We start from the raw sequence: 24742 nt of genomic DNA, 5'->3' as shown, positions 1-24742 counted from the left end.
TCCATTGTCATTGATTAGCTTAGTATGGAGCTAATAGGAGACATGAGAATAGTTTCAATCCAGATCTTGGGAAATCTGCATCAGTGGTAATTACCCACATCTGCCAGAGGGCATTAAATTTCAGGATCAGAATAAACTGTTGATCCTCTCCCAGGTATTTCGATAAGAAAGACGCCTTTGTTCAGCTCTCAGAGGATTAGAGTAACAATAGCCTCAGTTCTCAAAAACTGGAAACTTTATTTCTGCTTATTGTGTGCTCTCTTGAAAGAAAACTTTGAAGTAGATCTTCTGCTTCCTTTTATTTTGCAAAAATAGTTAGAGGATAATCTTTTTATTTTATAGCTGGAAGGGGTTTATGTACATCAGCAACTCTCAAACCTATTTTATTTGGAGAAAATGCGCTGTCTGGGTGCCTTTTACAAGTTGGAATGAATGAAAACTGTACTCAGCTCAGGTGAGTGTCTCATTGATAAATTTATCTGCATTTTGAGTGGTTTGCTTAAATTTAATTCACCACAAGAATACTTAAAACAAAAGGGTGAAAAAAAGGAGTTCCCTTGTGCTCAGTGGGTCATGGATTCGGTTTTGTCACTGCTGTGGCCCGGCTTTGATCCCTGGCCTGGGAACTTCCACATGCCATGGGCATGGCCAAAAATATACTTATATAAATGTGTTAGTAGGGAGTTCTCTGATGGCCTAGCAGGTTGAGGCTCCTCTGTTCTCACCTTGTGGCTCTGCTGCTGTGCAGTATAGGTTCAATCCCTGGCCCAGGAATTCCCACATACTGCCTGTGTGGCAAAAAACAAAAAACAAAAAAAAAAGAGAACCTGAAGGAAATGTTGCAACTCTCATTAAAAAAGAAAGTGATAGTATAAATACAAACTTGCAGAGTTCCCGTCGTGGCGAAGCGGAAACTAATTTGACTAGGAACCATGAGGTTCAGGTTCGATCCCTGGCCTTGCTCAGTGGGTTAAGGATCCGGCATTGCCATGAGCTGTGGTGTAGGTTGCAGATCTGGTGTTGCTGTGGCTCTGGTGGAGGCCAGTGGTAGCAACTCCGATTAGACCCCTAACCTGGGAACTTCTATGTGCTGTGGGTGCAGCCCTAAAAAAAAAAAAAAGAAAAAGAAAAAGAATGAGAGCCAAATATGGTTGTTTCGATTAACATGTAAAGAATTCTTGGAGTTCCTGTCGTGGCTCAGCAGTTAACAAACCCGACTAGCATCCATGAGGATGCAGGTTTGATCCCTGGCCTGGATTGGTGGGTTATGGATCCAGTGTTGCTGTGAGCTGTGGTGCAGGTCACAGACGAGGCCCAGATCCTGCGCTGCTCTGGCTGTGGTGAAGGCCGGTGGCTATAGCCCCCATTTGACCCTTAGCCTGGGAACCTCCATATGCTTCAGGTGTGGCCCTAAAAAGGCAATAAAAATAAAAATGTGAAAAATTCTTAAGCATTCTATTACATGATGTATAAAGAATTTTCCACCTTATTGTCTGGGTGGCATTTGGAAAATTTATGGATATATATATACACACACACACATTCTTTTTTCTTTTGTCTTTTTGAGGGCTGCACCCGAGGCATATGGAAGTTCCCCGGCTAGGGGTCTAATCGGAGCTGTTGCCACCAGCCTCCACCAGAGCCACAGCAACACCAGATCTGAGTCGCATCTGCAACCTACACCACAGCTCATGGCAATGCCGGATCCTTAACCCACTGAGTGAAGCTAGGGATCGAACCTGAAACCTCATGGTTCCTAGCTGGATTCATTTCCGCTGCGCCATAACGGGAACTCCAATACATTCTTTTTTTTAAAAATTGAGGTGAAATTCACACAGCATATTCATTCATTTGTTTATTTTTATGGCACATGGAAGTTCCGTGGGCCAGGGATCGAATCTGAGCCACAGCTGCATCCTACGCTGCAGCTATAGCAATGCCAGAGCCTTTAACCCACTGTGCCAGGCCAGGGATTAAACCCTCACCTCTGCAGTGACCTGAGCCACTGCAGTTAAATTTTTAACCCACTGTACCACAATGGGAACTCCAACATAATCATTTTAAAGTGAACAGTGGCATTTTGTACATTCATGATGTTATGCAACCACCACCTCTGTTTCGTTCCAAAACATTTTCATCTCTGCAAAGTGAATCCTGTACCCTTTGGTAGTCATTCTCTATTCCTCCCTCCTTACAGCTCTGGCAATAACCAATCTGTGTTCTGTCTCTATGGATTTACCTATTCTGAATATTTCATATAAATGGAATCAAACCTATGTGACTTTATGTCTGGCTTCCTTCACTTAGCATCCTGTTTTGGGGGTTCACCCATGTTGTACCCTGTATCAGTACTTCATAATTTTTCATGGCTGAATCAGATTTCCTTATATGGATATACTCTGTTTTGTTTATGCATTCATTAGTTGTGGACATTTGGAGTGTTTGGCTGTTATGAATAGTGCTATGAAGATTCATGGATCAGTTTTTTTTGAACACCTCATTTCAGTTCTTTTGGGCATATACATAGAAATGGAATGACTGGGTCATATGGTAATTCCATGTTTAATTTTTTTAGAAACTGCCATATTGTTTCCCACAGCAGCTGTACCATTTTATTTTCCTACCAACAATGTGAAAGGGCTCCAATTTCTCTACATCCTTGCCAGCACTTGTTACTTTCCATATTTTGGATAATAGCCATCCTAGTAGGTGTGAAGTAGCATCTCCTTGTGGATTTTTTATTTGTTTGTTTTTTGGCTATTCCCATGGCATGTGAAAGTTACTGAGCTAGGGGTTGAAACTGCACCACAGCAGTGACCCAAGCCATAGCAGTGACAATGCCAAGTCCTTAACCCTTAGGCTACCAGGGAACTCCTTTGTAGTTTTAAAAACATATTTTGTTTTTAGGAGTTCCCATTGTGGTTCAGTGGTTAATGAATCTGACTAGCATCTGTGAGGACACAGGTTTGATCCCTGGCCTCGCTCAGTGGGTTAAGAATCCAGTATTGCTGTGAGCTGTGGTGTAGGTCACAGATGTGGCTCGGATCCTGCATTGATGTGGCTGTGGTGTAGGCCGGTGACTACAGCTCTGATTCGACCCCTAGCCTAGGAACCTCCATATCCCATGAGTGCAGCCCTAAAAAGCAAAATAAAATAAAATAAATAATAAAAATACATTTTGTTTTTAAAAATTTTTTATTTAAGTTTAGTTAATTTACAATGTTTATTAATTTCAAGTGTAGAGCAAAGTGATTCAGTTATACATTCCTTAGATTCTTTTTTTTTTTAATTTTTTATGCTTTTTAGGGCCATACCCACAGCATTTGGAGGTTTCCGGGCTGGGGGTCTAGTCAGAGGTACAGCTGCCCACCTACAGCACAACCACAGCAATGCCAGATCTGAGCTATGTCTGTGACCTACACCACAGCCCACGGCAACACTGGATCCTTAACCCACTGAGCAAGGCCAGGGATCCAGCCCGAAACCTCATGGTTCCTAGTCAGATTTGTTTCCTTGTGCCACGATGGGAACTCCTATTCTTCAGATTCTTTTCCATTAGAGGTTATTATAAGGTATCGACTATAGTCCCCTGTGCTATATAGTAGGTCCTTGTTGTTTACATATTGTATATATAGTAGTATGTGTGTGTTAATCCCAGACTCCTAGTTTATCCCCACCCCCCTGCCGCCCCCTTCTATCCCCTTGGGTAACCATAAGTTTGTTTTCTTTGTCTGTGAGTCTGTTTCTGTTTTGTAAATAAGTTCCTTTGTATCATCTTTTTTTAGATTCCACAGGTAAGTGATAACATATGATATTTGTCTTTCTTTTTTTTTTTTTTTTTGCTTTTTGCTTTTTAAGGCTGCATCCACGGCATTTGAAAGTTCCCAGGCTAGGGGTTGAATCAGAGCTGCAGTTGCTGGCCTATGCCACAGCCACAGAAATGCCAGATCTGGGCCACATCTGCGACCTACACCACAGCTCACAGCAATGCCAGATCCTTAACCCACTGGGCGAGGCCAGGAATCGGACCTGTATCCTCATGGATACTAGTCGGGTTTGTTACTACTGAGCCATGATGGGAACTCCTCTCCTTGTGGTTCTGATTGCGTGTATTCTCACACCCGTTCCATCTGAAATATAGCCCACGTGGTGCAGTTCTTTGGGGAGAGGGAAGAGATGGGGGAGATGTTGAGAAAGGAAGAACTGTGGGTAGAAGTTACTCGCAGTGGCTTCTGATAACAGGGTGCGAGGCCTGAGCCCACCGTCAGTCATTCCCTTGTGGTTCATTAGATTTGTACCGCCAGTGATGTTCCTGGAAAGGAGAGATGCTAAATTCCAATTCCTAATCTTTGCCTAATTTTATAGCTCAAACTTCTAGCTACATATTTAGGTTCCTTTTACCCTTGGGTCACTCTGGCCTGTGAATTGATCTGTGATCCTACCTCCCAAGTTCTCTGGTCCTCAAAGGAGCCTGGAAACCATGTGATACTAACATAAGTTACTAACATTTTAAGTCCAAAGTGAAAGCTTGCTTCTATGTGTCCTCCCTTAGCTGCTAAGGTTCATCCTGGGAAGCCCACCTGAGAGAGGTAAGGCTCCCAGCCATGTCTGTTTGCAGTTTTCTGTTTAGGCATCCATCAGGCACAGCCTGGACACGCTCTGCAAGGACTTCAGGACAAGACCTGCTGAGCAATGTCTTCCTTACTTGCAGGGAGAATGCTGTTGAACTCCTTGATTCATTAATACAAGCAACTCATGTTGCAATGAGAGGCAACTCCCATTACAACAATCTCAACAATGACTGGCTTGAAATAATACGTAAGTCAGAGCTGCATGTGTGTAAAATGTGTGTCTTGGTTGCTATGGCTTCATAGCGTCAAGTGTGGTTTTAGAGCCTGACCTGGCAGGTTGTCTTTCTTTTCTGTGGCCCAACTGACATTTGTTCAGAGGTTAGCTCTCCAGGCAGTAGACTCTTCATATCTTTTACCTCTTATTCATGATGGCTTTTTTTTTTTTTAAAGAGGAAATCTACAGGAAGTTCAAATTGCCCAGTTGTTTTACAAGCTAACGGTCTTTGGGAAAGGAAGTCTTAATGAAATTTGTGAATTTTCCGTGCATATCAGTTTGCATGGCAATTTTTTTTTTTTTTGGTCTTTTTGCCTTTTCTGGGACCGCTCCCATGGCATATGGAAGTTCCCAGGCTAAGGGTCTAATCGGAGCTGTAGCTACCAGCCTACACCAGAGCCAAAGCAACGCAGGATCCGAGCCCTGTCTGCGAACTACACCACAGCTCATGGCAACGCTGGATCCTCAACCCACTAAGCAAGGCCAGGGATCGAACCCACAACTTCATGGTTCCTAGTTGTATTCGTTAACCACTGCACCATTATGGGAACTCCTGCATAGCAATTTTTGACTGCCAGGAATATGGGCAGTTGAGAACTGGCTTTGTAATTTACAAAAGAAATTTTGTTAACTTAAAACAAGGCGAGGAATTCTCTTGTGGCACAGTGGGTTAAGGATCCGGCATTGTCACTGTGGTGGCTCTGGTCAATGCTGTGTCACGGGTTTGATCCCTGGTTTGGGAACTTCCACATGCCTCAGGCAAGGCCGAAAAATGAAAAGAAAGTAATAGGAAATATGCTAGATGAAAGGAGCCAGATGTAAAAAGAGCACATACTATATGATTCTGCTTATATACAATGTCCAGAGCGAGCCTATCTGTAGAGATAGAAAGCAGATGAGTGGTTGCCCAAGGCTGGGTACATTTTACTTTTTTTTTTTTTCTGTCTTTTTGTGTTTTCTAGGGCCGCTCTTGCGGCATATGGAGGTTCCCAGGCTAGGGGTCGAATCGGAGATGTAGCCACCGGCCTACGCCAGAGCTACAGCAACTCGGGATCTGAGCTGCGTCTGCAACCTACACCACAGCTCACGGCAATGCCGGATCCTTAACCCACTGAGCAAGGGCAGGGACCGAACCCACAACCTCATGGTTCCTAGTCGGATTTGTTAACCACTGTGCTACAACAGGAACTCCCATTTTACTTTTTTAAAAAAATAAAGAAACAGAACTCAGAGGTTGGGCTTTGCCATCTAGGCCAGTGAGATGGGCTGTGGAATCCCCGAGGGATTGAGGGAAGGGATCAGCAAAGCACCTGAGAAGTAAAACGTGTGAGAAATTTCAAGACAGAGAACCAGAGTTGGTCAGGTAAGAAATCAGAGGTGATGGCGTTTTGTCACCTTCAGGGTGGAAGCTGTTAGTTTCTATTTCATGTCTAAGCTGAAAATCAACCCTGATCCTGGTTAATAAACAGAAGAGAAATGATGTTGAATTCATATATCAAGGAAGAACTTGGAAACAGTGTCGCCGACCTTCCAAAGCCCTGAAGGAGCGAAGTCATGCCCTCTAGAGTCTCTATAAGACTTACCATCCACATCCTATAACTGATCTTGCTATTCCCCCCCACCCCGCCCCCAGGGCCAGGTTTCAGGATGAATGCAAATTAATCTCTTATTCAGCTTTTTTTTCTTCCATTTGTATTACTGCTCTGGCAACACATCAGGAAGTTGCTTTTGAACTATTTAATCCATAGGAACTAAAGTTGTTAGAATGGACTTTAAATGTCTTACAGCGCTTTTACTAGAACAGTGGCTGCATGGGATAAGTCTCATGGCACTTTACTGCAATTATATGGGATTTCTGTTAAACTCCAGGTGGGTTTCAGTGAGGAGCTTGGGAACTGAATCATGATTTACGGTTTTACTAAGGGTCAGGGATTTTAAAGCGCCAGGAATTGACTTAACACAAGGAAACAAGGGGAGACAGATACTGAGTGACCTATAACTAAAGCCTGTTAGAGATTAAAGCCTCATTCATGTGATTCCTGTCTAATAATTCCCATTCTGGGGCATCGTAGGACCACTGTTACTAAATTATTCTTTCCAAAATGCACAACTTAGGAGTTCCCTGGTGGCCTAGTAGTTAAGGATCCGGTGTTGTCATTGCTGTGGTGCAGGTTCTATCCCTGGCCTAGGAACTTCTGCATGCCGTGGCCGTGGCCAAAACAAACAAATGAACAAAGAAACAAATAAAATGCACCACCTAATGTTTCTGTAGGTACAGATGCCCCTGATACAGGAGCAGACCCTACTGTCAGCAGCTCCAATGGCGTCTGCCCAGATGTTCCTGCTCAGCTGAGTATCCGCATCCTCTTCTCAGATGCTGGTGCCGTGGAAGGGGTCACTCAGCAGGAGATACTCGGTGTAGAGACAAGGTATGAGGGCATCTCAGGTAAGTATAGTTTGGGGAGAGTTGGTAAAGTTGAGGGCGCTCTAAAGTATAGGGAAATGCTAACTTAGAATCTGATTGCTATATTTACAAATTGCAATGATTAACAATATGGTTACATGTATAAATGGAATATGGAAGGCAGCTATGCTCACCACTGTTCCACCAACACTGTAAATGGAATATGGATAAACTACATTTGTAATGGAAACTCAGTTTCACTTATAAGCTATGTATAAGAGATTCTGCAAGGGATTTTAGGGGGTACAACGATGAATAAGGGGCTGCTTAGTGCTAGGCATTTTTGAAATTCATGAATATTAATTGGCATACTGATCAGGGAATATTGCCTAGTGGTTAGGGATTTTAGTGGCAGATAGGCGGGTTCAAATCACGGCTAGTCCCCGTATGATATCAGTTATATGTGGAATCTAAAATATGGCATAGATGAACTGATCTGCAGAACAGAAACAGACTCATGAACATAGAAAACAGACTTGTGGTTGCCAAGGGGGAAGAGGAGGAAGTGGAGTGGACGGGGAGGTTGAGGTTAGTAGATGCAAACTGTTACATTTAGAATGGATAGACAACGAGGTCCTACTGTACAGCACAGAGAACTATATCCAGTCACCTGGGATAAACCATAATGGAAAGGAATATAAAAAGAATGTGTATATGTATGTAACTAAGTCATTTTGCTGTACAGCAGAAAATGGCACAACGTTATAAATCAACTGTATTTTAATAAAATGAAATACAATTTAAAAAAATGGCTATTCCACAATGAGCTGTGTGACCTTGGACAGTTACTTAACCTCTTCTGAACTTCAGTTTCCTTATCTGTAAGATGGTGATAACACCTCACGTGTCAGACCTTTGTCACTTTTATTTTGTTTTGTTTTGTGTTTTTGTCTTTTTGCCATTTCTTGGGCCGCTTCTGTGGCATATGGAGGTTCCCAGGCTAGGGGTCTAATTGGAGCTGTAGCTGCCAGCCTACACCAGAGCCACATCAACTCAGGATCCGAGCCGCGTCTGCAACCTACACCACAGCTCACGGCAACGCCGGACCCTTAACCCACTGAGCAAGGGCAGGGATCGAACCCGCAACCTCGTGGTTCCTAGTCGGATTCGTTAACCACTGTGCCACTACGGGAACTCCCCTCTGTCACTTTTATTTTTTTTTATTTTATTTATTTTATTTTATTTTATTTTTTTTAGTTCTGTACTTTTACTTCTGTTTGAATAGTAACAGTGCCCTGAGCCATGCAGCATAAGCAGTTCATTCCTCCAAAGATGTTCACATAGTTATGAAATGAAATACTCCAAGTGATTCTTTTTTTTTTTTTTTTTTTGTCTACCCTGTGGTACATGGAGTTCCTGAGCCAGGGATCAGATCAGAGCTGAAGTTGCAGCCTACAATGCAGCTGTAGCCACACTGGATCCTTTATTTTTATTTTTATTTTTATTTTTATTTCCCCACTGTACAGCAAGGGGGTCAGGTTATCCTTACATGTATACATTACAATTACATTTTTCCCCCAGCCTTTCTTCTGTTGCAACATGAGTATCTAGACAAAGTTCTCAATGCTATTCAGCAGGATCTCCTTGTAAATCTATTCTAAGTTGTGTCCCTCTGTCACTTTTAAATGACAGTCCTAGTTGACACTGACTTAGCAAAAGAGGAATTTATTGGTTCAAATTATAAAAAGTTCCCATACAGCTAGTTCATTGCTTATGGTTCCCATGTGGAAGAGTCTTTTCCCCTTTATCTCCTCTTTCCTTTGGGTGGGCTTTCCTCAAGAGAGGAAGGTTTTCCTCAAGAGATGGCAAAGGTGAGCACCAGCAAATCCAGGCTTATCAGTTTAGCAAATCTAGTGGAAAGAAGGTACCTTCTTTCCCCATCTTTTTCAAAAGTCATCTGTGTGACTTTATTTGTTCAGTTTCAGTCATGTGCTCCTTTCTGTACCAATCACCATGGCCAGGGCAATAAACATCTCAATTGGCCAGAAGCAGGTGATGGGTCCACCCCTAGATTCAGATGAGTCCCTTCTGGTCCCTCAACTGAGAGTAGAGAGGGGTAGTTCCCAAGGCAAAGTGTTGGTAGGTAGGCATAAAAAACATGGAAAGCCCTCAAAAGTCACTAGCTGCTGCTGCTGCTGTTATCATTATTGAAGTTATTATCATATTGTTTGAGAGAAAGAAGTGATAAAACACATGAACCTTTTTCCTACTGTGGTGCAATGGCTTAAGAATCCGACTACAGGGGCTTGGGTTCATGTGGAGGTAAGGTTTTGATCTCTGGTACAGGAGCTTCCATATGCTGCAGGTGTGGCAATAAATAAATAAATAAAACAAAAGCACCAGTGTGAAATGAGATGATAGGGGAGGAAATATATAACAGAACTGGCAAAATGTTGGTGGTTGCTATAGCCTGTGATAGATCCGCAGAAGTTTGTCATGTAACTGTCTCTGCTTGTATGTGCATTTGAAAATTTACATAATACAAAGGGGGAAAGAAAAGCGCCGGTAGAATGTGAAACTTCTTTAGGAGAATCCCAGAACTTATTGTTGTATCAAGTTTGTTTTTGTTTTTGTTTTTAAGGGCCGAACCTGTGGCATATGGAAGTACCCAGGCTAGGAGTTGAATTGGAGCTACAGTTGCCAGCCTGTGCCACAGCCACAGCAATGAGGGATCCAAGCCATGTCTTCGACCTACGCCACAGCTCATGGCAACTCAGGATCCCCAACCCACTGAGGGACGTCAGGGATCGAACCTGAGTTTTTATGGATACTAGTTGGATTCATTTCTGCTGCACCACAGTGGGAACTCCCTGATGTTCTTAATTGGAAATGAGGGGTGGACCTGTTGCCTGTACCACCTTTCCTTCTCAGGTTCTCCTCGGTGACCTGGCAGTATCAGTGTGGGCTGACTTGTGAGGATGAGGCTGACCTTTTCCCCATCAGTGCATCAGTCCAGTTTATTAAGATACCTGCGCAGTTACCCCGTCCACTTACAAGGTAATACAGTTGCTGACCTAAGTGATGTTAGGCCAGAAGCAAAATAAATACATGTTCAAAAATGTTTATTTCTTTAATCAGGCTTTGATGGCTCTCATCAAAAGCATGCTTTGCTGTAGCTATTATAATGTTCTAAAATGTTTTGTAGATTCCAGATTAATTTTACCGAGTATGACTGTAACAGAAATGAGGTGTGTTGGCCGCAACTTTTGTATCCACTGACCCAGTATTATCAAGGTAGAGTAAAGCATATTTCCAGAATGGTTATCATTATGCTACATGAATCAAAAAACTTTTGGAGTTCTTTGGTGGTGCAGTGGGTTAAGGATCCAGTGTTGTCACTGCTGTGGCTTAGGTCACAGCTGTGGTTTGGATTCAGTCCCTGGCCTGGGAGCTTCCACATGTCTCAGGTATGGCCAAAAAATAAAAAAATAAAAATAAAAAAAGCGTTATGTGTCACAGAAAACTTAAAACACATAGAAAAGTTTTAAATAGAAAACTTTTATTGATGCTGCCACTTAGAAATGATCACTATGTTTTAGCTTATTTCTACCTAAATAATTACCCGTAAAGTTAAGAAGTTAAGAACGTTGCTTAATTTGATTCATTGTCTTGCAGGGGAGCCTTATTGTCAGTGTGTGGCCAAGAGTTTACTCCTGGTATCCTTCATCACATTGGCTGTGTTCCTCAGTAACCCCTGGACCAGAATATGCAAAGCTTGGCATCCATCTACCATCTGACTTCTTACAGATCATCTGTTTTTACTTCAGGGCTTTGCTGTCCTCCTGGGTACCTTTCTGTAAAAGCTTAATAAATGAATTATTTTATTTTTATAGAAAAGATTATTAAGTGCTCTGCAAATTTAACTCATGTATATAGCTATCCAGATGTTCAAGCAATGCAGAATGGGCGTCCTCTCTGCTATACCAGACTCAGCAAAATGCATGAGAGGGTCAACTGAAGAGATAAATATTGTTAAATTTGAGTTCATCACAAATTATGAAAGTCTTAGGAGTCTTGGTGCAAGTGTCATTTGCATCATAGAGAGTCAGTCTTTAAATTTGGTATATATTTCTGTTGAACTGATTAGTTTCCACTATTCCAAAGAAAAGATTAAAAATGCATTAAAGTCTTAAAAAGTTTATATAGTACAAAAGTAAAAAAAAAAAAAAAAGGATGAAGAAGGATGTGGGGATTGGGGGAAGGAAATAGAATAGGAGTTAAGTAAAACAAAACCAGAAGTGAACACAAGCCCACAAAGATATATATGCCAAGGATCTTGTATTTACCAAAGGTAGATCCCATATTTAGCCTTCAGTTTACAAAAAACCAGTATGATTAGCTACAGGAATCATGGGATCCACAGATTAGAAATAAGCTGGCTTTCAATGAAGGACATTTTTCCCTAGTTTTTATTTTTATTATTATTTTTTAAGATATTTTTATTTCATTTTATTTTTCAGGGCTGCACCCATGGCATATGGAGGTTCCCAAGCTAGGAGTCTAATCAGGGCTGTAGCCACCAGACCACGTCACAGCCACAGCAATGCCAGATCCTTAACCCACTGAGCGAGGCCCAGAATTGAACCTGCATCCTCATGGATACTAGTCAGATTCGTTTCCACTGAGCCATGATGGGAACTCCTATTTTTATTATCATTATTTTTTTAATGGCTGCACCCATAGCATATGGAAGTTCCTGGGCCAGGGACTGAATCTGCAGCTGTGATCTATGCTGCAGCTGTAGCAGCACTGGATCCCTAACACACTGCACAGGGCTGGGGAATCCACCCCACGCCTCCCCAGCAACCCAAGCTGCTGCAATTGAATTCTTAATCCACTGTGCCACAGTGGGCACTCTCTTAGTTGAGTCTTAAGAGAAATTTCTCCTGGGGCCCCAGGAAGGGACAGACAGCATGATGCAGTAGGGGTTGGGATGGGGTGGGGTAGGAAGAAGGGATGTCTTCAACCACAGCCCTAGAGTGGCCACACTGTGATCACTGTGAGGTTTCTTTGGCGGCCAGATAAATTTATTTATTTATTTATTTATTTATTTATTTATTTATTTATTTATTTTTGTCTTTTTGCTATTTCTTTGGGCCGCTCCCGCAGCATATGGAGGTTCCCAGCATATGGAGGTTCCCAGGCTAGGGGTCGAATCGGAGCTGTAGCCATTGGCCTACGCCAGAGCCACAGCAACGCGGGATCCAAAGCCGTGTCTGCAACCTACACCACAGCTCACAGCAACGCCGGATCCTTAACCCACTGAGCAAGGCCAGGGACCGAACCCACAACCTCATGGTTCCTAGTCGGATTCGTTAACCACTGTACCACGACGGGAACTCCCACGGCCAGATAAATTGTCTTTGTTGAGCACTGTGGATAAATCGAATTTTGAAAAGCAACTCTCTCCTGTCTCACAAGTTTTGGTTGAGTTCCTGATGCCTCCTGTGGTCTCCACACCACACAGAATGTGTTGTTCCATCTTCACTCAACATTCCCAGGGGAGTTTCAAATCTTACTTCCACTCTAAGTCTCGTTCTCTTTTTTCCTAATTCATATTAAACATGTAACAAATGACATAAAAATTACTCCCTTGGGTATTCCCTGGTGGCCTAATGGTTAGGACTCTGTGCTTTCACTGCTGTGGCCCTGGTTCAGTCTTTGGTCTGGGAACTGAAATTCCATGTGAAGCTGCTCAACAACAACAACAACAAAAAATCCTCCCTCCAGCACCACTGTTTGTATTACTCTGTGGAATCACTGCTTTCTCCCCAGCTGTGCTTCTTTTTCTTTGATGTGGATCTCTGTGGGTTAAAGTCATTACACTCTCTAGGAGTTGAAAATTATCTTTTGTCAAAGGAAAGGAAATACTACCTGATTAACTACAGCAATTCAGTCTTTCTATGGAAGTTAGTATAACTAGCTCTAGAAAGTGAATTAATTAATTAATTAATTTGGTCTTTTGTCTTTTTAGGGTTGCACCCGTGGCATGTGGAAGTTCCCAGGCTAGAGGTCTAATCAGAGCTACAGCTGCCGGCCTACGCCACAGCCACAGCAACGATGGATCCAACCTGCGTCTGTGAGCTATACCACAGCTCACGGCAACGCTGGATCCTTAACCCATGGTTCCTAGTCAGATTCCATTCACTGCTCCATGATGGGAACCCCAGAAAGTGAATTTAACATTTTCCAGTAACCAGTAATTTGACCTGATTTTGTGGGCTTTTGTTAGGGTGACTTTATATTTATGAAGGGGAAAAACTTACTTTAGCAGTTAGAACAGGATTGGGGGGCATGCTATATGGTTTTGACTTTTCTAAGTTTATACATGCATTTATGCATCTAAGAAATATTTATTGAGAGGCTACTATGCGCTGGGACTTGCAGATACCAAGACTGTGTCCCTTGTCTGGTGGAGCTGTCAACTGGAGAAAAAAGCACAGCCTAAAAGCTGAAAGTTATGTTTCATTCAGGGCATTTATTGAGGAATATAGCCTGGAAGGCAGTCTCTCCCTTACCTAAATTTCCTGGCCTGGGAACTTCCATCTGTCATACATTCAGCAGTGAAAAAAAGGCAAAAAAAAAAAAAAGATTACTGCTAATCACAAAAAACAGACACCACAAGTTAATGATTTTAGCGCTTATATATGTATGGGGAGATTCGAGTCTGAGCTTATCAAAATTATTTCTTTAATATGCATCTTAACTAGGGCTAGTATCCTGTTTTTCTCCATTCTGAATTCCTCTGAGGGTGAACTGTTGGGGGCGGCTGCAGCAGACTTTCTTCCCTCCAGACAACACAGTCTAGTGGGGGAAAACTGGCAATAAACACCCATGAGATAATTTCAGTGATAGGTGCTATGAAGAAAATAAAACAGGGCTATGGTGGGATGGGATGGTAGGTCTACTTTTGCTAGGAGTCAGGAAGCACCTTTCAGAGCCAGGGACTTTTGACCTAGGAGCTTTTTTTTTTTTTTTTTCTTTTTAGGGCCAGACAGACTGCATATGGAAGTTACCAGGCTAGGAGTCGTATTGGAGCTACAGCTGCCCGGCCTTCGCCACAGCCACAGGGGATCCGAGCTGCGGCTGCAACCTACACCACAGCTCAGGGTAACGCAGAATCGCTGACCCACCGAGCAAGGCCAGGGATTGGACCCACATCCTCATGGGTACTAGTTGGGTTCGTTTCTTCTGGGTCACGTCGAGAACTCCCAATAGGAGCTAATTTTGAGAAGGTCTGGGGGAAGAGGTGTTCGAGGCCGAGGGAGGAGAGGGGTCAGTAAGTTCAAGTGCACGGACCTGGAAAGCGAAAGAAGGCAGGTGCGGAGGTGGGGCGGAAGGAGAATAGAGCTTGGGGAAGGCAGAGGTTAGACACCCGTGGGTAAGAAGTTTGGATTTTATGTAGAACACAGTGAGAAGTGCCGGAAAAATTTACGTAGGCTCACATTAGATTTTCGTCTTGTCAGAGATCACTGCAGCTGCTGTGCGCAAGATCGTAAAAGGCAAGAGCATCCCTCAGGATTATAGTGCCGCGCATCAGACTCTGCTTTCAGGTCCTCACAAAGGCCAGGAACCCAGAGAGAAGCCAGAAAGGCAGGAACCAACCGCAAACACCACTTGAAATTGTAACTCCGTCGATAGGCAGATCTTTGGAGACAAAGATTCTCGGAGCTTGTCGGGACCTTGGGGATGGGAAGGGGACTGACTGCAGCTGAACAAGAGGAATACTTCTGGGGTTGATGGAAATGTTCTAAAAGTGATTGTGACGATGGCTGCACAGCTGTAACTTTACTAAAAATTACAAAATTGTATGCTCTAGTTGGGTGAACTTCATGGCATTTAAACTCAGTAAAACTCCTTTTTAAAAGCGCCCAACCGCAGAGCGACCGGCTGTTTTCCGCCTGGGTCCGGCAGTGTTCGGGTAGCCTCCGCAGTGCCACTGGGGTTTGCGCCGGTTGGCCCCGCAGCCGCAGCCGTGGGCAGCAACTCCGGGTGCCATTGGTCGGCCGGCGAGGTGGGGGAGGTGGGTGAGGGGGAGGAACCGGAACCGGCTGCAGTCGGGGGGCGGGGCCTCGCGGGCGGCGGTGGCGGCGGCTGGAGCGGCGGCCGCGGTGGCAGGTTCGGGCGCAGCTGCTGCAGCCCGTAGCCCCATGGTGCGGGGCCGCGGCCAGGCCTCAGGAGGAGCCGGAGCCCCGGACCGTCCCGGCTTGACCGTGCGGGCCCGCGCAGCCCGGAGTGCCCGCTGCCCGTCGGGCCCCGCGGGGGCGCGTCCCGGCTGGCCATGGGGTCTCTGTTCCGAAGCGAGACCATGTGCCTGGCGCAGCTCTTCCTGCAGTCCGGCACGGCCTACGAGTGCCTCAGCGCCTTGGGCGAGAAGGGCCTGGTCCAGTTCCGAGACGTGAGTGTCGCCCGGGAGACGCGGGACCGCGAAGCTACCGCATCGCGCCTTTCGCTCGGGCCTTCTTTCCGGGGATGCCTGGGCAGGGACGCCCCGTCCTCCCCATTTCCCAGGCGGGGAAGCTGAGGTCCACTATCCGGCCTGAGCTTCCGCAGAGCGGGGCTGGAGCCCAGGGTCGCCGGATGTCTGGTCCGCGGCCGCTCTGGCGGGGTTAGTTAGGAACGCTCCTCGTTGTTTTCATCAGCTCGGGTCGGACCATCTGATGCTTCGGAGCGCCGACTCTGTGCCAGGCACTGGGCTAACCAGGAGAACAAATCTGATGAGGCCTTTCAGAGCCCTTCTAGAACTTACAGAGGTGGCAGAGGAAAAATATTGAGCAAAAGAATACGTAAAAAGGAATATGTTTGCTACACAGAAAGTAAACCGAGGTGGTGAGATGGTGATTCCGGTGGGGGTGATCAGGGAGGCCTCTTGAAGGAGGTGTCCTTGGGCTGAGACCTGAATGGGAAGGAGCCCGCCCTGGGAAAATTTGGGGGAACAAGGTCCCAGGTGGAGGGAACAGGAAGAGTTGGAGCCTGAATTGGGAATGAACTTGGTGTAGGCTCCTGAGGGTAAGATTTTTGAGGGTGAGTGTTTTTGTTCACTGATGATGTACATACCGCTGTCTAGTAAGGAACAGGAGTGCAGTCAGAATGGGAACGCTCCCTAGCAAGTAGTAATAAACACTTTTGTTTATGCATCTGTTTACTTGTTTATTGTTTGTCTCCACCATGAAAACTGTCACACCTCCCCCCCCATTTAAGGACCTTGCCTGAGCTTTTTCATTCCTGATTCCTCAGTACAGTCCCTGGCTTTGTGGGCATTAATAAGCATTTGTTGAGTGAATGAACAAGCTTTTATTGAGTGCTTGCTTGGTCCAATTCGGAGTTTGGTGCTGAGGACTCAGGGGTGAGCAGTGTGGACAAGGTCCCTGTGTTTTTATTGTTGACAGTTAAGGAGGAGACAGAATCGCATTCTGATTATGAACTGTGATAAGTGCCATGGAAGGAAAAGAACAGTGCGAAAGGGGGATTATGAAGCAGGACCTAACGCTGGCTAATTGAACTGAAAGTCACTTGAGTGAACATTTTATTTCCTGGGACCCAACTTTCAAATCCTGTAATTTCCCTTCATCTTTCTGAGGGCTCCTTGGTTTCAAGATGGAACAGCCGTGCCTGAGATCTGATATCATTGATCCTTGGGTTGGCCTCACAAGGCAATTGCAAGGTCAGAGAGAAATGCCTGAGTGACAGGTGAGCTCTTCCTGGTTCCTGGAGCCATTTGGGCTTCAGCACGTGGTGCCCACTTTCCTGGCAGGTGCTATGCTGAGCTGTGAGTAGCACCTTCTGAAAGATTCAGGAAACAGTTGTGAGAGAAGCAGCCTCCTTTCTTTCTTTTTTTTTTTCTTTTGACCATGCCCACAGCATGTGGAAGTTCCCAGGCCAAGGGCTGAACCCATGCCACAGCAGTAACAGCGCTGTATCCTTAACTTGCTGCACCACCAAGGAACTCCCCAGGCTCCCTTCTTTATAACAGGGAAATTCCTTCCATCCTGTTAGTACTCAGGCCAAGACACTTAATTCATGCTTAAATCTTAGAGGTTTGAACAAATGCTCTAATTACTGCAAAGATTCAGGTTTCATTGAGTGCCATTGCTTAGATAGTAGAGGATATTTGGGATCCTTTGAAATTGAAAATCAGTGAGAGAAAAAGAAAGTGCAGTTCATCTTTTTCCAGAAGAAAAACTAAAATGCTAAAATGAGCTCTTCTTTGTGTGGTGTTATGTTTCAGAGCTCAGATGTGTGTGTGGAGTGACTGTCAGGCAGCACAGGTGCTAGTGCAGAAAGCTCCATCACACCTGACTCTTTTTCTGCTCTCTTCTGAAGTGTCTTCCTGACTTTGTGCTCACCAGGTGGGACTGCTGACATTGGTGTTTCCTGGTTGGCACAGGCTGAACAGTTTCCCCCTTCCCTTTTAGTAAAACTTCCAAGGGAGGGGAGGCAAGGGTTTCTGTAGTGACAGCCAAAGAGAAGACCTGGGAAAGAAAGATTATTCAACTAACCAGTAGGACCCAGTGATGGGGAAAGTACATCTCACTTTGTTAAGGGCCTAGAGTCTAAGAACTGTGTTCACTTTTTGTTATTAGATGCCGGCGTGGGATGATAACTTGTGTGGACACTGGTTAAAAACGGCACCCAGCATCCTCTGCCAGTTTTCCTAGATTAAATGTTAGTCTTCAGCTGAATCTTCATTAAAATGTACTTCAAAGCATTAACCTGGAATTGGGGTGATGTTGCCTCCCTCAAAGAAAGCAGAAGCAGGAGTTCCCACTGTGGCACAATGGGATTGGTGGCGTCTCTGCAGTGCCAGGACAAAGGTTTGATCCCTGGGCCTGGCACAGTGGGTTAAAAGATATGGCATAGGTCGTAGCTATGGCTTGGATCTGACCCTGGCCCTGGAACTCCATATGCTGTCAGGTGGAGGGGTGGGGACAAAAAAAGAAAAAGAAAACAGAAGCAAAACTTTATAGAAACCATGCAACAGAAAAGAAACATTGTACCTTGTAAGATAGTGATGGCGTATGTCAAGTCCAATCATGTTTTTGTTGTTACCACAGAAATTTGCCTCTTCATGAAGATTATATTTGTGAAAGCATAGTGTCCAATTTGAATTTCCTAGTGTTTGATATTGAAGAAGGAAAAATTGAAACCGAGAAGCTGTGTCATTTATAGACAGGTTTTGATGCATGGCTTCCTCAGCCCATTCTTAGTTCTGTAGAGGTAGACTGTGTCTGAATCATTAGGAACTTGAAAGTGGTCACTACTTTGGATTAGTGTGACTTCCAGAAATGAATGCAAATGTGACATACAGAAGTGAAATTCAAATTTTTATCTTTCTTCTGGTTAATTCTTTAAAAAAGAAATTAAAAAAACTGAATGAGAACTGAGCCTTTAGCTTAGACATTGTCAGGTTGTTCAGTTTCAGGCCAAGCTATTTCTACTTCTCTTTTTTGAGTTGCCCAGTACAATGCTAGATAAGATAAAATTCTTACCCTAAATGCCTTTCCCTGTGAATAATTACTGTCATTTTAAAAATGGTAAAATTGGAGTTTCTTGGTGGCTCATTGGGTAAAAGATCCAGAGTTGTCACTTCTGTAGCTCAGGTCACTGCTGTGGCATAGGTTCGGTTCCTGGCCTGGGAACTTCCACATGCTGTGGGTGTGGCCAAAAAAAAAAAACCGCACATACATATATATTTCAAAATTAGGACCACACTGATAATATCTTTTTGTTTGTTTCTGTTTTTGTTTTTTAGGGCCGTACCTGTGGGATATGGAAGTTCCCAGGCTAGGGATTGAATCAGAGCTTCAGGTACTGGGCTATGCTACAGCCCTAGCAATGGAGGATCCGAGCCTCATCTGTGACCTACACCACAGCTCACGACAGTGGTGGATCCTTAACCCATTGAGTGAGGCCAGGCATCGAACCTGAATCCTCATGGATCCTAGTTGGATTCATTTACACTGCACCATGACAGGAACTCCCTGATAATACCTTTAATCTTTTTTCACAGGCAAATCTTGACTAATTTCCTCATTTTATTAAATATTTTTTTTAACAGAGTTTTTTATTGTTTTTTAAATTTTTAAAAATTTTTATTTATTTATTTTTTTTGTCTTTTTGCCATTTTTAGGGCCGCTCCCGTGGCATATGGAGATTCCCAGGCTAGGGGTCTAATTGGAGCTGGAGCCGCTGGCCCACGCCAGAGCCATAGCAACGCGGGATCCGAGCTGTGTCTGCAACCTACACCACAGCTCACGGCGGATCCTTAACCCACTGAGCAAGGCCAGGGACCGAACCCGTAACCTCATGTTCCTAGTTGGATTTGTTAACCACTGAGCCACGACGGGAACTCCTGTTTTTTATTGTTTTAAGCTTTGTGTGATAAGAAGTAGAGGGAAGGGTATATGGGAACAGTCAATTTTCACGTACCCATAATATAAACTTATGGCCACTCTTCCACCCTCCCCAGCTCTTCCCAGACAAGATCATTTTGAAGCAAATTCCAGATGTATAATTTCATAAATATTTCAATACGTATCTCTAAAAGGTAAGGACAATAAAAAATCAACAACCACGATACCATTATCATACTTAAATTTTTTTTTGGCATGCCCATGGCATGTGGAAGTTGCCAGGCTAGGGATCGAACCTATGCCACAACAGTAGCCAGAGCCACAACAATGACAGTGCTGGATCCTTAGCCTGCTGCACCACAAGGGAACTCCTTATACCTAACTTTTTTTTTTTTTTTTTGGTCTTTTCTAGGGCCATACCTGCGGCATATGGAGGTTCCCAGGCCAGGGGTCCAGTTGGAGCTATAGCCGCCAGCCTATGCCTGAGCCACAGCAACACAGGATCAGAGCCGCGTCTGCGACCTATACCACAGCTCACGGCAACGCCAGATCCTTAACCTACTGAGCAAGGCCAGGGGTTGAACCCACAACCTCATGGTTCCTAGTTGGATTCGTTAACCACTGTGCCACGACAGGAACTCCCATACCTAACATTTTAAATCATTTTTTAATATAATCAAATATACAGATATTTAAAACATAGTTTTTCTTTTTTGGGATCACACCTCTGGCATGCGCAAGTTCCTAAGCCAAGAATTGAACCCTAACCACGGCAGTAACCTGAGCCACAGCAGTGACAATACCCGATCCTAACCGCTAGGCTATCAGGAAACTCTAAAACAAATTTTTTTTTGTCTTTTTAGGGCGACACCTGAGGCATATGGAGGTTCCCACGCTAGGAGTCAAATAGGAGCCATAGCCACCGGCCTACGCCACAGTCACAGCAATGCCAGATCTGAGCCCTGTCTGTGACCTCTACCACAGCTCACAGCAAGGCCGAATCTTTAACCCACTGAGCAAGGCCTGTGTCCTCATGTTTACCAGTCAGATTCGTTTCCACTGAGCCACGATGGGAATTCCAAAACATAATTTTTAATAAGTGCATAGTAATCAGTTACATCACTGAACCATAATTTTTATACAGCTTTATTGATGTGTATCATGAGATTCACCCATTTCAAGTGTACAGTTCATTGAGTTTTAGAAAGTTTTGTGTGTCCATTGCTGCAATCCAGTCCTGAAACATCACATCATCCCAATAAGCCCTCTTATGCTCACTTATAGTTCATCCTCCTTTCTACCCCAAGACCCCAGCAATCACTCATCTCCTTTCTGCCTCTGGGTTTTCCTTTCCTGGACCTTTTTTTTTTTTTCCTTTTTTTTTCTTTTTAGGGCCATAGCCATTAGGGGTCAAATGGGAGATGCAGTTGAGGCACACCACAGACCCAGCAACACTGGATCTGAGCCGCATCTGTGACCTATGCCACAGCTTGTGGCAACACCAGATCCTTAACCCACTGAATGAGGCCAGGGATTGAATCTGCATCCTCATGGATACTAGTTGGGTTCTTAACCCACTAAGCCACAATGGGAATTCCCTCCTGGACATTTCATAGAAATGAAATCATACAACATGGGGCCTTCGTGTCTTCTTTCATTTATGTTATGTTTCTGAGAGTTCTCCATGACGTTGATGTGTCAGTTCCTTTTTTTTTTTTGGTCTTTTGTCCTTCTAGGGCCACACCCGTGGCATATGGAGGTTCCCAGGCTAGGGGTCTAATCAGAGCTGTAGCTGCCGGCCTATACCACAGCTACAGCAATACCAGATCTGAGACGCATCTTCCACCTACACCACAGCTCATGGCAATGTCGGATCCTTAACCCACTGAGCAAGGCCAGGGATCGAACCTGCAATGTCATGGTTCCTAGTCGGATTTGTTTCCGCTGCGCCATGACAGTTTGTTCCTTTTTACTTCTGAGTAGTGTTCCACAGTGTGGATCTAGACTATAATTTCTTTAACCAATTTTCTGTTGTTAATCATTTTTTCTCTATCCCTGAGGTTGATACTCTTTTAGATAAATTTTTATCTGTACCTGTAGTTTTTTCCTTAGGTTGAATTTCTTCATGGGATATTTCTGGGCCAGAGGATATTTTTCAGGCTTTTTTTTTAATAACAGTTACCAAATCTCTTTCTAGAAAAGTTGTGTCAGTTTATACTCCTATTCAGTAGTATCTGAGGATGTGCTTTCCCCCAAAATACATTTTAAGAATATTTATAAAGTCAAAGTTATTTTTAAATTTTAGAAAATTCAAAGCAAAATTGTCATCCTTTTCTCAGCTCAACCAGAATGTGAGTTCTTTCCAAAGAAAATTTGTTGGTGAAGTGAAGAGATGTGAAGAGCTAGAGCGAATATTGGGTGAGTTTTAATTTTAATAAATAATTGTTTTTATGTAAGCAAACATTCTCTTTAGAAAAGCTAGAAAAACTGGATAAGCAGAAAGAAAAAAAAGAAGTTGTCTATATTCTCACCATTCAGGTAATCATTCTTATGTAGGTTTATATTATTTTTCCACAATTTTTTTTTTTTGGTCTTTTTGTCCTTTTAGGGCCTCAGCCACGGCATATGGAGGTTCCCAGGCTATGGGTCCAGTTGGAGCTGAAGCTGCCAACCTACACCACAGCCACAGCAAGGCGGGATCTTAGCTGTATCTGCGACCTACACCACAGCTCATGGCAACACCGGACCCACTGAGTGAGGCCAGGGATTGAACCCATGTTGTCGTGGATGCTAGTTGGGTTCCCTAACTGCTGATCCATGATGGGAACTGCTATTTTTCCGCACTTTTTACTATTCATCTATAAAAGGAAAAATTTACATGCATAATCATCAGGTTATTTTGTTATTAGCTTTGTTTCTCGATTAGTGAAACTTACTGCAACTTCTTTTTATGGCAATAAACAGGCTCACCCATCATCGTTTTTGTTCTTTTCTGTTTTGGCTGCCCCTCAACATAATGGAGTTCCCAGGCCAGGGATCAGATCCCAGCCACCGTTGCAACCTATGCCCCAGCTGTGGCAATGCTGGATCCTTTAACCTACTGCCCTGGGCCTGAGATCAAACTGCACCACCACAGCCACCAAAGCTGCTGCAGTAGGTTCTTAACCCACTACGCCACAGCAGGAACTCCAATTGAGCATTTTTAAGATCAAAAAAGACTTTTTAGTCATCTGAAATCAATTCTTTGCATATTGTTGGAGATCCTAGTTATCTGTGTGGATCATATAGGGCAGACTGACATCATATTCCTATCTTTACCTCATACATGAGTTATTGGACACGTCGTGTATTTGGATGGTTTTCAAAGGCAAGGCAAGAATGACAGCACATTAGACATGTCCAGGACTTCCTGCAGCTTAAATTGTTTCCCCAAAAAAAAAAAATGCAGACTTAAAATGAATTATCAAGTAAATTTAGGCATAAATAGGTTAAAAAAGTTAACCTCCATTTCTGGAAACCTCTTAATCTCAGTGCTTTGCTTTTTACTTAGCTTTCTTGTTGGTAACATGTCCTAGCTCTTCTCCTTCCCTCTCCCTTCCTTCCTTCCTTCCTTCTCTCCCCTCTCTCTCTTCCTCCTTCCTTCCCTTTCTTTCTTTCTTTCTTTTTTTTTTTTTTTTGCTTTTAAGGGCCGTACTTGCAGCACATGGAAGTTCCCAGCTAGGGGTCGAATTTGCAAATTGGAGCTAGAGCTGCTGGCCTACACCACAGCCACAGCAATGCAGGATCTGAGTTGCATCTGCAACCTACACCACTGCTCATGGCAACGCCAGATTCCCAACCCACTGAGTGAAGCCAGGGATCAAACTCACATCCTCATGGATACTAGTCAGATTTGTTTCTGCTGCACCAGGACAGAAACTCCCTGTTTTTGTTTTTTGTTTTTGACCATGCTCGCAGCATGTGCAAGTTCTCAGGCCAGGGGTCAAACCCACACCACAGCAGCGACCCAAGCTGCTGCAGTGACGGTGCCAGATACTTAACCTGCTATGCCACAAGGGAGCTCCTTTCCTTTCTTTCTTTCCAATAAAATAACTAATGACACTTCTCTAAAATACCATATCTGGTAATGACTTTACCAGGTATTATGACTTTTATCCTAAGGAGAAAGAATGCTCATGGGATTAAAAGTGTAAACTAAAGACATTAATTTTTGCTGGCTCACTATTAGTTTCATGAATCTAGTGTTTAACGTAAGCAGGGAAGGCAGTGTAAGTTGTTCTGAGTCAGAAGATCACGTCTAACTGGGGAATCAGGAGATCCTGGCTTTCTGCGCTGTAGTCTTTCCTTTTTCTGATAGAGGTGGTGTTTTTCCTTATGGATGTTTATTTCCTCCTAAAGGGGTCTTCAGGTAAGTCGCACTGATGTCTCTAGTGGGGACAATTTTAGGTCCTTCATTGGATTATTCCCACACTTCCTAGTGTGTCCTTGACCTTCTGCTTCATCTGTAGGTAGCTCCAAAGTTCCTTAGAGTTTTAGACATGAAGGATGTGGAGAATTTCAGAAAATGTTTATCCAGGTTGCTGTTGCAGGCTATATCCCCCAAGGCAGAATTCTTTCGCAGATCTTTGGAAACAGGCTTGCAAATGACATTCTATCATTCACTTGGGACAAGTAAGATTTTTGTACATGTAGGCATTAGTTTCTTCATGACCTGGGAAGAGTTGGGATGTAAAATGTTGTAACTGAAATGTCCTGTGGTAGGTTCTGAGTCTAATTTGTTTAACTTTTATCTCCACAGCATACTTGGTGCAGGAAATTAATCGAGCTGACATTCCCCTTCCAGAGGGAGAGACTAGTCCTCTCGCACCACCTCTTAAACAAGTTCTCGAAATGCAGGTAACTTGTTTCTGAAGAAGCGGTTTTAAGTTAGTCATCTCACATACTGCTTGTTTACCTATTTTATATTGTCTGGTGCTTTTCTGCCTTTCATCTCAAGCCCATGGAATGAAAATTAAAGAGCTATGTTATGTTACGGTTATCTGTGATACATTTTATTTTATTTATTTTATTTTTTTCACTT

At 43.8% G+C, this 24742-nt stretch overlaps 2 protein-coding genes across 12 annotated transcripts in view; both read left to right on the top strand.

Moving 5' to 3' along the window:
* Window positions 1–11151, top strand: part of TCTN2 (tectonic family member 2) — a 31235-nt gene extending 20084 nt beyond the window's left edge. For 8 of the 10 annotated variants that reach the window (XM_047761019.1, XM_047761021.1, XM_047761016.1 and 5 more), the window contains 6 exons: window positions 343–454; window positions 4712–4818; window positions 7118–7274; window positions 10181–10306; window positions 10455–10543; window positions 10925–11151. In XM_047761019.1, coding sequence (XP_047616975.1) covers window positions 343–454; window positions 4712–4818; window positions 7118–7274; window positions 10181–10306; window positions 10455–10543; window positions 10925–11046 — 713 coding nt within the window. In that variant the 3' untranslated portion in view covers window positions 11047–11151. Of the gene's footprint in view, window positions 1–342; window positions 455–4711; window positions 4819–7117; window positions 7292–10180; window positions 10307–10454; window positions 10544–10924 lie in introns of those variants that run through there. The other 2 variants (XM_047761023.1, XM_047761024.1) reach the window with 2 other exon arrangements.
* A 4189-nt stretch (window positions 11152–15340) lies between these two features.
* Window positions 15341–24742, top strand: part of ATP6V0A2 (ATPase H+ transporting V0 subunit a2) — a 45839-nt gene continuing 36437 nt past the window's right edge. Inside the window, exons 1-4 of one of the 2 annotated variants that reach the window (XM_047759954.1) lie at window positions 15644–15707; window positions 15952–16999; window positions 22002–22080; window positions 24461–24558. In XM_047759954.1, coding sequence (XP_047615910.1) covers window positions 24553–24558 — 6 coding nt within the window. In that variant the 5' untranslated portion in view covers window positions 15644–15707; window positions 15952–16999; window positions 22002–22080; window positions 24461–24552. Of the gene's footprint in view, window positions 15708–15951; window positions 17000–22001; window positions 22081–24460; window positions 24559–24742 lie in introns of both variants that reach the window. The other variant, XM_047759953.1, reaches the window with a different exon arrangement.

The sequence above is a fragment of the Phacochoerus africanus genome, chromosome 15 (genome assembly GCF_016906955.1).
Source record: "Phacochoerus africanus isolate WHEZ1 chromosome 15, ROS_Pafr_v1, whole genome shotgun sequence".
Classification (NCBI taxonomy): Eukaryota; Metazoa; Chordata; class Mammalia; order Artiodactyla; family Suidae; genus Phacochoerus; species Phacochoerus africanus.
The sequence above is the reverse complement of the archived record's forward strand: the minus strand, read 5'-3'. Positions and strand labels throughout refer to the sequence as shown.